This window comes from Pseudopodoces humilis, chromosome 10 (genome assembly GCF_049639895.1).
Source record: "Pseudopodoces humilis isolate 2021_Gansu_Grassland_sample_001 chromosome 10, ASM4963989v1, whole genome shotgun sequence".
Taxonomy (NCBI): Eukaryota; Metazoa; Chordata; class Aves; order Passeriformes; family Paridae; genus Pseudopodoces; species Pseudopodoces humilis.
Window position 1 is genome coordinate 3,119,067 of NC_142209.1, and position 13,298 is coordinate 3,132,364.

A 13,298-nucleotide genomic window follows, 5' to 3' on the forward strand; every position below is an offset into this window, starting at 1 on the left:
CCTTTTGCACTCAGTTTGAGCTGGACTTTTCATTCCAAACAAACGCAATTTTCAAAAACAAGGATACAAAAGCCACAAGTTTGTGGGTTTTTGTAATTTTATTTGCAGAAGGGTATGATTTTGTTGATGTGAAAAAATGGGGGAAAAAAAATTAATTCCTATTTCCAAACCTGCTTAGCATGTTCCAAACTCAGCACAGCATGACTCAGAGCAGGGTGTGAGAGACAAGGTAACAACAGCTGGGCAGTGCTTTGTTCTGGGTCCCTTTCACAACATCCACTGCTGAAGGCAGTAAGGTGATTTCCATCCTGCAGGTGCCCACAGGTGACAGCAGCAGAGGGGCCACACTCCCCCTTCCACCTGCAAGGGGCTCTCACCAGCTGCAGCTCCTTCTGCTCACAACCCAAGGAGCACTTTGACCATTTCCAGTCCTATTTGCAGAGTGCTGGAAATCTTACTGGAGTTTGGTGTGTAGCTGGTTCAGCCCCCCCTCCAAAATATCATGTTCTACTCAAAAGTTTTTTTTGCTAAAGGCCACAGAAGAAGAAAAATCCCCTTCTTGGTCTCAAGGCCAGATCTGGCATCTTTGCTCTGTAAAACCACATTTTTTCTGTCACAAACTAATTTCCTGATCTGCTGGCAGTCAGGGACACTTCAGCTTCACAAGTGAGATTTCTCAAGAAGGAGCCAAACTATTTTACAGTTTGGAAAACGTCAAATGACTCCATTTGCCCCAGGCAACAAAATAATTATACAAGGATAGCAATCAGCTGCCTGTGAGGAACACAGACAGACATTACTCTTCACCTCTGGCTGAGTAGGAGTTGCTTAATGAGATCTGCATTAAGTACCTGTGGATATTTAATGAGAACCTTTTAAGGACAAAGCCACAAACAGCTACAAAAGGACCTGCTGCTTCAAGAGCAGGAAGAGTCTTCTAATCCCCAGCCTTTCCCCCTCCCATGGAAGGGGCAACTGACTAATATCTTATTTTTCATCTTTTTCAGACTAAGCAGCACAATACATTTGGAAAGACACCCTTGTAGGCTTTCCCTACAGTTCATAACAGCAAAAAAAAAAGTGATTTTCCTTTGGCTAGCACAACATTAAGTCTTTAGTTTCCAGACATCCTATTTTATCTCTTGAACCAGGAATATACCCCTATAAGGAAGAAAAGTTTTAAAAACAGAAAATAGCCTGCATTAAATATGTTTTATTTGTATGTGTGTGAATCTCCTGTCTTCATATCACATCTCTTTTTTTTTTTTTGTGGTAGCCAGTTCTGATAATTTTTTTTTAAAGTTACTTTTCAGTAAGATTGTCTTCTCCAGTCAGTTCACAGTGCACTAGTTTGCAACACCAAAGGTACAGAACATGCAGCTAGGAGTGGAACAAGAATGAAGTCATCCCTTTTGTCAGCTGCTGACTCTTGTATAGGCTAATGAAACAAGTGAACCATATCTTATCATTAGTTCCAGCTGAAATCAGAACTGGGGAATTAGTAAAAGAACAGCAAGTAAAAGACAGTTCACAGCCATTTCCTGAAATGTTGTTCCATGTTAGACATAAGACCTGGGATTATGAAATACATGCATCTGCATCCTAGTATCTACCACTCCACTCAAGTTTCTTAAAAGTTCTACGTTTTGCAAAAGGTTGTATTTTAGGCACCTGTAGCTGGTCAAAGGTGAAATGAGCAATTTAAACATGGGGAAAAAAAAGTCTGACCATTTAAAATTCAATGGGCAAGTCTTAAAACAGCTTTTATAAAACAAATAAGTGTGTTTATTTTGAATCATTACTAAAATAGTTTACGTAATATACAAACAAATATGCTATGAGGACACATTTGAAAATAAGTCACAGTTGTTTTTTTTTATTAAAAAACATTTGTCCAGTGAAATGCTTGAAATGTAAATGCCATCTTTTCCTTCCTGAGCTATTAAATATCCAGAATAACAGCACTTCCATGTCTGTTTACTGTTTTTATTTCTGCCCATTAAAATAGTAAGCATTATCCATTGCTGGCTCTCCATAGTTTGAACAAATCCACCTCTGGTTTAAGTGAGCACAGCTGTGTGTCTCCTAAACTCTGCTCCTTTATTGCTTCAGGTGATTTTGGTTGATTCCACTTAACACCCCCAACCTTGCCTTGCACAAAGGAGCCAGAAGCTCCAGCTCCTCAATGGGTTTTCCTGGTTGAAAAGGATTATTTTGTAAGAGGACAGTTCAAGGGGCTTGTGAATGAAGGATGGGCCCAATCTCTCAGCTGTTACAAGAAAACATCCTACTGATTTGAGAGCATCTTCACACATTCCTTCATATTCAATAAAACCAAATGGACATGGACCAATAGCTCAGAGCATGAAGTAACAGCAATGAAATGGAAGTGCTGCTATTCTTTTTTATTTTTTTAAGCAAAGTACTAAACAATAGAAACAGGTACATGTTTTTAATCTGGTGTGAAGAATTCTTGACATGAGAGACTAAAAAACATATTAAAAGCATGCTCTGCAAATCTGTTCTTTGCTAGAAATGTATACAGCAAGCAGCCAGTTATACACAGATACAAGAAGAAAACTTATTTTTTTAGGATATCAAGTACCACAAATAAATAGATTCTCTCAATGCAAAAATAATTATCTTAGTAAAATGAGAAATAGCCTATGTCTTCCTAAAGTTTTGTTTGGAAAGGATACAGTATGTACACAGGGATAAACATTTTATCATTTCCATCCAGATTTTAAGACTTGCAAAACATTGAAAAAGAGTAGAGAACTCCTGCAAGCAGCCAGGCAAAGAGGTACTGAGGAATCACTCAACTGACATTAGTACTACTGACTTTATGCAACCTTTGTACCTCAGCTTTTCTCTTTCTCCAGAATTGTGCCAGGCTCATTTAAGGAAGAAATGCTTGCTGAAAAGTTCTCTACAGGTCACAGATATTTCAAGCAATTTTGCCACTTCTACAGTGGCCAGAGACAGCTGACATCTATGTTGTGATCCAATGGATCAGGAAGAAGCTTGTGCTTAGACTCACATCACTTTGTCATAATTTTCAGTTTATTTCTTATGTTAGAAGAAAAGTAAGCAATTCTGGGAGATGAAGGTGATGGTTTTACATTCTGTTACCTTGTCAAATGTGATACCAGCTTTATGCACCACCAGAGAAGGATCCTCACAACAAAGCCAACAGTGCTTCAACACAGGTTCAGAGGCAAATGTGTGACTGCTCTGACGCACAGCAATGTCCAGCTGCAGGACACCAAGGCTGAATGCATCACTGAATACAATTTACCAATAACCAGCAAATTCCTTGCTTATATGATGTAGTTTACTTAGAGAAGTCCCAGTTACTTTGGCAGAAACAACCCTGCCAGTTGGTGGAAAGTCTCTGCACAGAAAGGACTCGTTTGCTGCTGCCTGAGCTCAGCAGCCACACTAAATTCTTCCCTATTCTGCCTTGCAATATATATTTTGCGTCTTCCTCCTTTCCCAAGTGCCCTCCAGCAACTTTTACGTGCATCCCTCCAGAGGGAGGCCCTTTTCAGGTCGAACAGGCAACACAAGATGAGATATCCGGCTCCACAGTCCACTCAGCTTATCTGTGTCCATGCCATTGTAAGAAGTAGGAACATCTGAACTGGTGAACTTTGCCCAGAGGAAATCCCGGACTTTCTCCTCCACTTCTTGAAAGGTGAGGCTCTTTCTCAGCGACTGCTCGTCCAGGAGAACTGTCAGCAGAAGAGCCACATCCTTAAACGCTGCATTTTCATGGTCACAGTACTTGTAAAAGATTAAGGTGGAGCCTGCAGGCAGTGACTCAAATCGATGCACCACTGCCACCTTCTTGCCTTCAGTGAACCCAGAGCTGAGCTCTGTGTCCACCTCCAGTTTGACAGAGTCACTGTCCTGTACAGCCTTGTCCACTGCGTTGATGCTGATTGTAGTGGCATTTTGGGAGGAGGCAAAAGCGTTGGCAATCTCATTGCTCAGGCACCTCAGGGCCTTCTCAGCTTCCTGGCCAGCTGTGAGCAGCAGGATAGCAGGCTCCAGATGCACGTGGGAAGAGTTAAGACGTTTCTCAAGGAAAGCATGGGCTCTTCTCCACAGGTTGGGATCCTGACTTTGGTAAGTATTTTTTAGTTTCTCCATCTGGGCCCGAAACGCTTGCAGAATTTCAGCATCTCTCCTTGAAGAGGTTCCATCTTGAATTCCACTCCACAGGACATAAAGCAATGGGACACTAATTAACAGAATCAGTAACAAAGTCCACATCTTGTGAAATCCATTCTGCGATTCACCATCATCTATAGAGAGGGAGCAAACAAGAAGAAAATGTTTTAAAAGGCATCAGAACTCAACAAGTGAAAGGAAAATAGGAGGAAACAGTGAAATCATGCCATTCTCAATACTGGTACAGTAGCTGAAGAGCACAGAAAAGATGATCTAGTTAAAAAAAACCAAACAAACCACAAAAGAGAGAACACAGTTTTGAACTTCTTAAGCCACTTCATGAAGTGACAGCATTAAAAAAATCCCCATTTTTACATGTTCCCAGATTGACTGAGACTATATTAGATCTTCTTCAGGAAAAGGAGCTCCTAAAGTTCATCAATATTCCATTCAATTTAATAAAATCCAAAGTAAGAGCTTAAAACGGCTCTGAAAAAGGTCAACACTTTTCCTACATTTATGGTCTGCAGAAAAGATTCTGTGGAAAACCTGGCTGCACTAGAATGGTTTCTGTGTTATTTCTCATTCCTGTTCCCATAAGGATAAAATTGCTGCAGCAATTTTTGCATCTCAAACACTGGTGGGTCACCACCATCAGAAAACGTTGTGGCCTTTGGATCAATGAGCTTCAAAAAGTACACACAGCAAACAGTGCACATCAAATACTAAATATTTTGATTTGGTTTTGTATTTGAACAGTTAAATTAACACTTGTTTCACATACTGCAAGCAAAAGGCTTGATTCTGTTCCCGGTAAAATGAGTGACAAAATACACCAATCTTCCTGGAAACAGAAAGAACTGTATTCCTTTTGTTACCTTTTTACACCCCTTTATCAGGACAGCAACCCAACAATGGTTAAATAACACCATCACTATCCCTGCCTACGTTTTCATCTTGTAAACATTATAGATGAAAGACCTCAAATTCAGGTGAAAATGTTACTCATTATACAATACCCTTCCTTCCTTCATGCTGATGACACGACCTAGCAAGCAAATCATCTATTCTGGCAAGGACCCTCAGCTTAACACCAACTCCCAGAAACGGAAATACTTAGAAAGGCATGAAAATGGTTAAATGTTACACAAGAATGAAACAGAAGTGAAAGCAGAAGTCTTACTTTTGGCCAAAGGCTGTGACTGCTTCTCCGTACTGGACTGATACCGAGATTTACTTCCGCCTGTTAAGAGATTAAGAAAGGAACATGAGAAGAATACTAAGATAATAATTATGAACAATCTTCCAGCAGGGAGTTGAAATCACCAAACTGCATTATTTTCAACAAAAAGCTGTCCCTAGCTATGCTTTTACATACAAAATTCCACAAAGCTTACAGGATGGCTAACAAAGCACCCTGCTGAAGCAAACACAGTCCTGCTAAGTCAGAGCAAAGGCTGTCACCTCACCCCAGGTGGGGATGTGTTGAGTTCAGGGTTTTCAGTTCTTTTCCACATCATTCGCCCCCTCGTGCTCAACAGAATCATCTTGAACAAGGAAAATAACCTGCACCACTATTACCAGCCTGAGAAGTCTCACTCAACTGTCAGAGCAAATCTCCATCTCTGCTCTTTGCCAAATGCCAGTTCCCAAACCATCCTGACAATCTCACCTAGAAAGCCAAGTTCCCACTCTACCACAAATCACCCCCAAAGATTTTCAACTCTTGAACAATTATGCAAATAAAACTCAATTTCAATTTCAAGGTGATAAAATAGAAGAGATTTAACAACCTGTTACTTTCTGCACAAGGATCCCATGTCCCAGTTAAGTTTCCTGATGTTGCTCAAGAATTTGTGAGGCATAAAAATGGAAACTGAATTAATGGACACATTAGGTAAACAACATAATGCAAGACATAAATAGTGCCTTGGGTTGCAATGCAAGATGTAACTAAAAGTATGTATTCTATTACCACCTGTTAAAACCAGGTGAAGCAGTGTTCTTTATCTTTTCTATGATCTATCTTTCATAACTGCAGGGGGAATCTCTTCTGTTAATGGGCCATTGGGTCTCACTGCATGCATGACTGATAAAATGACATCATCCCATGGGGAGATGCTCCACTCAGGGGGAAGAGCCCAGCATTCCTACCTGGATATAATCTGAGCCTTGGAACACCACAGCCTTTCTTCCTCTGGCCCATCTACACCACCCCTGGATCTACAGAGGAAATCTACACCCTTCCACAGGGTCACTGCTTCAACAGAACCACATCTGCCACTCCAGGAGAGCTACAGCCACCATTTAATTAAACTGCTACCAACACCCTGCCCAACAGGGTGTCAGGTTGTATTCTGACCCTGCTAGTAGATTTTTTCTTGTACTACTGCTTTTTTTTTTTAATTTTCCTAGTAAGGAACTGTTATTCCTATTCTCATATCCTTGCCTGAAAGCCCTGGATTTCAAGACTATAATAATTTAGAGGGCAGAAGGGTTTTTATATTTTTCCATTTCAAAAGAAGTTTCTGCCTCCCTTAGCAGACACCACCTCTCTTTTCAAACCAAAGCAACAGAAAAAACAAATCAATGTGTTAAATGCACAGTCTTATTTCCCTCTCTCCATGTAGCTTGGGTTGGAGGCCTGCTTCATCAGCAGTCAGTTTCTTGGGATGAATTACGCTTTTAAAGCAAAGTGCAAGCTTTCAACTTCAAAATATACTTTTGGTCTATTTAAATGGGCTCACACAGCTCAGAAAGTACAAGAGGCATTATCCATAAAGCATTATGAACAACTTTCCCAAAAGACTAGTATGAACATATACCATGCAATTTTTGGTCAGCATGTTTTCTGCATTTAGCCAGTTAATTAAAAAGACAGGAGAATTTATGTCTCCTTGTGAACTACAGCAACTAGTTCAAAGCTGAAGGCTCTTTAATAATATATAACCAAATCAGGACACTGTCAATGGCACTATTGAGAATAAATTGAACAAACATACCCTGCAGTAGTTATTTAAAGACACTGAAAGAAACTTTAACCTTGTTTCTGTATGAATGTAATCGCAGAAGGTGCGAAAAGCAGCTCTGGTATAAGCTGGGGCTTAACTGGCTTAATGAACTGCCCTATTCTGTAATTTCAACCCCCTACCCCAAAAGGGCACAGCCATGGAGCTTGTCACTGGCTAAGCTTATCTCAATCTTCTAAGAGTTAACAGATCAAAATCACCCCGATTCTGTAATACGTCACAATGCAGCTCTGTTTGCACGGATCAGCTTTCATATTTAGGTGAATGAGCTGTAACTCGTACACTAAAGGAAAAAATAATTCAATAAACAATCTAAAACCATATCCTACTCTGCCTAAGAACTCTGCCTTATTTACAGCAGTTTTCATGAGGGCCCAGTAAATTTTGTCTTACTTAATTCAAAAAGTCTAACTTCTGCAGAAACCTGAAAGATTTCAGAGTTTTAGGTGATCTTCCAAAGTTCTTCACCAAAGACACAATTAATCACTCCTGCAGTACCTGGAGTGGCACAGAAAAGTACCAGATGAGAGAACTCCCTGCATCAATTCATTTTTCAAAGGCATTTCACAGATGTGCAGCTTCTGTTCCTGAAGGCACCATAGTTTTTAAAAAAAAACAACCAAAACAACAAAAAACCCCAAAAGAAACAAAAACCCCACAGGTTCTTCAGACTGAAATCTGATTTACAAAACTTCATGTACCTATACCTCTTGAGGATAGAAACAAACACCAAGATTTTACTAAGAACTCAGAACATTTTTCTTCTTCTTCTTTCAAGTACTCCTCCAAGAGAAAAAAAAAAAAACAACCCACAAAGAAAAAAAACCAAAACACTGCAAAAGTCTGAAACAGTGGGAGCTGGTCATTAGATGAGCAGGATTTTGCCAGCAAAGAAAAATGCTGTTCCTTTCCAGGAGTATAGAACAACTAATTCAATCACAGCAAGTTACCACTTCTCAGGGAAAGGATAAAAGGGAATGTTTGTGTAAAAACTAACATTCACTGCCACCAAAAGGTGAAGGTTTTGTTCCCTTCCTCAGCTTACCCCCACCATAATGCCTCTATTCCATGCTCTGCACTTACTGTCCCCCATAAGTCCAAAAAGAAAAATAAAAGAGAAAGTGGAGCATTTTCTGTGGTCATCAAGTTGAGTAACCTCACAGAAAGGCTCTGACTGGAATGTACTCCCTTCTCCAGCTTCTGTTTGAATCTGCCTCCTGAGTGCCTGTCCATCTTCCCAGACAGTGTCCCAGGGTACAAGAAAAGCCAGAAGCAGAGGAAAGGAAAATAACAGTCCTTTTCATCTCATGACAGGGAAGGACTGGGGTTCTCTTGTTTTACTTACTCTGTGGTGCAGAAGTTGAGCAGCACCCTTGATTTTTCTCAAGAAAGTCAGCCTTTCTTTCTGAAACCAAAGCACAAATGGAAGAACTTGGTTACCACGTAAGAGGTCAGAATAGGACAGAGCAGCCATACATGCTTTTAGCTCTTTTCATGAAATCCTCAAAGCTTATTAGGGCAGGTGGATATGCTGTGCTGCCAAACCAAGCCTGCAGTGTATGAACAGCCTCTTTAACCCCTCTGAGCTGGAGAAAGCTACTGTTACCTATTAGAAAGGGCTTGATTTGGCCCTTCACCCTGCTTTTGCCAATATGACAAATCAATCTTCTTATGTTTTCTTTTAAAAAGACACATAACTTCCTTCTGTTTCTAAAAATTATCTTGATTTTTTTCTCCTTGTACCTCCCCACTGCTTCTGTAATACACATTGAGAAAAATCTCTGAACAACAAGCAAAGTGCTCTCTCACCTTGAAATCTCTTGGTGTAGTCATTCTCCTTGCTAAAGTCAAAGATAACTCACCTTTTAGAAAATTAACAGTTTTATTTTTTTTTGCCTGGGGCAAATAAAGATCCACTCTCATAAGTTCTTTGAAGGCAGTTTTTTGAATTTTGGTATTACTTTTGTTTTTGTTTTGCTTTTCAAAAACCACACAGTTAGGTATTTATCAAAGTTGCAATCCGCCTTTTCTTGAACTTTAAGGTTTTGCACCCAAGCAGACTATCATCATATTATAATCAGTTTTACTTTGGCTCAGGCAGAAGTATACACTGAAACTTTATTTTTTTAAAAAAACCCACCTTTTTCACCCATTCAGATTTCAGCTCAAAAACTCCCCCTTTTCTAACAGAACTGAATAATTGTCATTTTAATACATTTAAGCAACCATTTGTTACACCATGGAAAAAGTACTGATAAAAGCTGTTACCTTTTAATGGTGTATAAATGTTTGGTTTCTCAGTTTCATTACTGTCACAAGCCTTTGCCTTTTCCCTTACTGGATTCTCTTCGAAGTAAGTACCACCTGTCAGGAGCCAAAAAAGAACAAAAAGAGGATTGGTAACCTCATAAATCTGAAGGACCAAGTTGTAGTTTCCAAACATCCATGATCTAAATTGGTGATTTTCCAAGCTGTGAACTCACAAAAGTTACTCTTAAAATGCAACAAAAAGCAACTAAGACTTGAATTGCTTATGGTAAATTTGAGTTCACTAGAAATATAGCTGTCTACACCACCATACACTTCTTTTAAAAAAATAAATTATTATTAATTCTTGGCTTAAAAACATGAACACTAGGAGCCAAGAAATTCCTTACACTAAGGGGATTCAGTGTAAATGCCATGGGAATATAGAGTTTTTCCCACAGCTTTGGGCACTCAACTTACAAACAATAATTGTGCTGTCTTATGCATCATTGGACAGAGGGGGAAAAGAGACAGAAGTAAATATAGAAAATAAGTTCCCTTTTAATGGAGTCTAAGCCATCCTTTAGTTAGGTCTCATTCTCTCCTAAGCCCTAACAGCAACCTAATTTCACCCCTCAGGTAGCTGGGAAAAATCTAAACCAACATCTTTCAGGTGTTTGCCAAATCACAGAGTCATTCAGCTGTGAAACCAAACTTATTTAATATCACTGACTAGAAAAAGTAAAGCCCTGTGGAGTATCAGAGGTCACAGAGCAAAGGTCAGGGCTGGGAAACCAAATGCAGGAAAGGATAAAAGTGCAACCCCAGAATCAAGGGGCTGGCAAGAAAAAGCTCAGGTATAGAATAAAAAGCTATGGAACAGTTGGGGGACAGAGATTGTGGCACAGCTGTCAAGCATTAGCAGAGCAAACAGCAAAGGGAAGAATACAATTGGTAATTTCTTTCTAACATTTACTCTGGGCCCTTTTACTCTTTAAACAGCCCAGGGCTCTGCTGGGGTTTAGTGTGTTTCTGTAGCTCTTTCACCAGATGCCAAGGGCAATGCACAGCTTGCCACCTAGTGTTTAGTAATTTTACTTCAACGAAGAAAACAGCCTTTTTCTAATGTCTTCTGGCTGTTTCAGCACACCAGTGTATGTCAAACATACTGAGGAGAAAAACAAAACCACCAGACCCATCCAAAACACAAAAAAAAAAAGTGAAAAAGCTGTAAGTTTTAAACTATGGTAAGTCACAGGTGCAACAGTGAAGTATTAGCAGACACTTAATGGGGCCTTATGTTTTAAATCCATCTTAAAAAACTGTTCAGTGACTGATTTCCCACAAAGCTCAGAACAAAGAGACTCATCAAATTACTTTATTTTCAGGAGTGCCAAATTACATATCCATAATATTTCACTATGTATGGAGGTTTTACAAGGAACATCTCCCTAGTAATTGTGACCAGAAGACAAAAAAAATTTCTAAATCTACAGAAGGCTACTCAGGCAGTCCCTGCTCTTAATTCCTCTCCCCTTCTTGGCATCAATCACCGCTCTTTCTGTCTCAAAGACTTCTTGGAAATTGCAGAAAAGAAAGGTCTGTAAAAGACAACTTCCATGGAGACTGCTAGCACGTATCTTCAGCTCACTGATCTAGAAGCTGACTGATTCAAGGCAGGGCTTGTTAGGCTCTTAAAACTCTGCAAGCTCCTCTTACAGCTCTTAAAGCTTTTCAGCTCCCCAAGCAAGTTGCCTAACCTGTATTTAAAACCTCTTAGTATAAGACAGGAACCAGTTTCTCAAGGTGTGGTTTTGCTTCCATTCTGTTCTCAGGGAAGCAGGGCAATCATGCTCCCCTAACAACCCAGCCTGCTAATCCCCCATCTCACAGACAAACCCCTAAACTCTGCAGGAAAAGCACAATATTGCATATACTGCACATCTACAGACAGGGGAGGCTACTAATCCTCTGCCTCTACATAAACAATTAGTCTCTTATCATACTTTTACACCTGTTGTGCCTATAATCCAATACAGCTGTTAAGAGCTGGGGAGAGTGGGGGGGAGAGTAGCCTCATTTTTAGAGCCATCTAATTAAAAACCCAACCCTCAGCTGCACAGCCATGTTTAATACACTAAGCCTATTATACCCTGTTAGCCACTATGTGGGAGCAAGACCTGTTTTACAGATAAATCTCTGTATTTGCCTAAAGAAACACTCATGACCTTGCTCTTCCTTCTTCAAGGTAAGATTTTTTTCCATGCCTCCTGAAAATTCTGCTTCTGGAGCAGAATAGAAGCGGACAATTCTTGATGATAAAACAGAGATGGGAATGGAGAACAGTCCCAGGCTAGCCCAACTGAGCACCTCCAAAATAAAGAGGAAGGAAATACAATTTATTCACAGTTTCCTGTTCAAATGACAGGCTAAATCTACATGACTGTGTTACACAGAGTTAGCACATTTCTATAGTTTAAAGAAAGACCCAGGTTTCATCAACTAAAGCAACAAGAAGATGCCACACTGTGCTAACACAGCAGCTTGTCCAGCCCAGTGTCCAGGAGCAAGTACAACTCTGTACAAAGTCCCAGCACATGCCTGGTGTTTCAAAAGGAGAAGCCACAATTATGCACTTCCTCATAAGCAACGCTGCTCCCTGTAAGGAGCACAGCCATTGAGGGATTGATTTCTGCAGCTCAGGATACCTTATTTAAATCCTGCCTTTCAAAGCCAAGCAGTGTTAGTAAAACTTGAATGCTGGGCTCAGATATAGTTCCAGATATTTACTGTATGAAAAACAGCCCCCTGAGGGTTTCAGCGTGCTCTGCACACACCAATCCTTTACAGCACTGCTTCTCCTTCCATCCCTCGTGTATGGGATAAGAGCCACAGTGCGATTTCCTCACCTGCGTGCCAGAGCCACGGTATCACCTAACAAGGAGCTAGAACCCTACAAACCACATTTCCCTAAGTTTGGGGCATTTCAGCCCCACTGCCTGCAGTGCGGACTGTGAGCTCCGGGAGCTGGAGCCTACCTGGCGATCTGTAGGCTTTTATAGGGGGTCGCGTCAGGGAGTCTGGGGTCCCAAAGTGATGCTTGTCCCCTGAAACGAGATACGGGTGAGGAGCACAGCCGGCAACTCCGCTCAAGCCCACCGGGCCCAGGCCCGACAGCCTTCCAGGAGCACCGGGAAGGCTCAGAAGCACCTTCCAGGACTCACCGGGAGCCCGCGGCACGGCCCCGTCCCAACACCCCCCGGAGGGGAACCACAAGGCGCCCGCCCGCCGCACTTCGCGCCGCCCCACCGTGCCCTCAACCACAAGATCCACAGCGGGCCGCTGCGCCCGCCCGCGCCGCTCACCCTGCAGCGCGCCGTGCTGGGCCGCGGCGTCCACCTCATCCTCGGGCTCCTCCGGCCGCGCCGCCGCCAGCCGGGGGCTCTTCCGCCGCCGCCTCAGCCCGGGGCCGTCCGGGGGAGCCAGCTCGGGGCCCTCCGGCGCAGCCGCCTCATCATCGCCGCTGCCCACCATCCCGCCCGCTGCCGCGCCGCGCCGCCTTCCCCGTCCCCGTCCCCGTCCCCGTCCCCTTCCCCGTCCCCGTCCCCGTCCCCGTCCGCCCACCGCCGCCTGCCCGGGCCTGTGGCTGCCGCCTTCCCGCGGCGGCGGGGGCGGCGCCCCGGGCCCCCCCTCCCGCGGGGCGGGACCCGGGCCCGTCGCTTCCGCCCGCGCGCGGAGCGGCCGCCGCGGCGTCACGTGGTACCGCGGCCGCTCCGCCATGGCCCCGGCACCGCCCGAGCCGCGCGCGGGGGCCGGGACCGGGACCGGGACCGGAACCGGGATCAG

At 42.6% G+C, this 13,298-nt stretch overlaps 1 protein-coding gene across 1 annotated transcript; it reads right to left on the reverse strand.

Moving 5' to 3' along the window:
- Nucleotides 1-1,848: 1,848 nt before the first annotated feature.
- LOC102110987 (torsin-1A-interacting protein 1) lies at nucleotides 1,849-13,232 on the reverse strand. The gene is made up of 6 exons (XM_014257523.2): nucleotides 12,818-13,232; nucleotides 12,491-12,559; nucleotides 9,474-9,569; nucleotides 8,551-8,610; nucleotides 5,360-5,419; nucleotides 1,849-4,310 (listed from the first exon to the last, which is right to left on the reverse strand). Exons 1-6 carry the CDS (start codon nucleotides 13,230-13,232, stop codon nucleotides 3,517-3,519), a joined length of 1,494 nt encoding a protein of 497 aa, XP_014112998.2. The 3' UTR covers nucleotides 1,849-3,516.
- Between the last annotated feature and the right edge of the window lie 66 nt (nucleotides 13,233-13,298).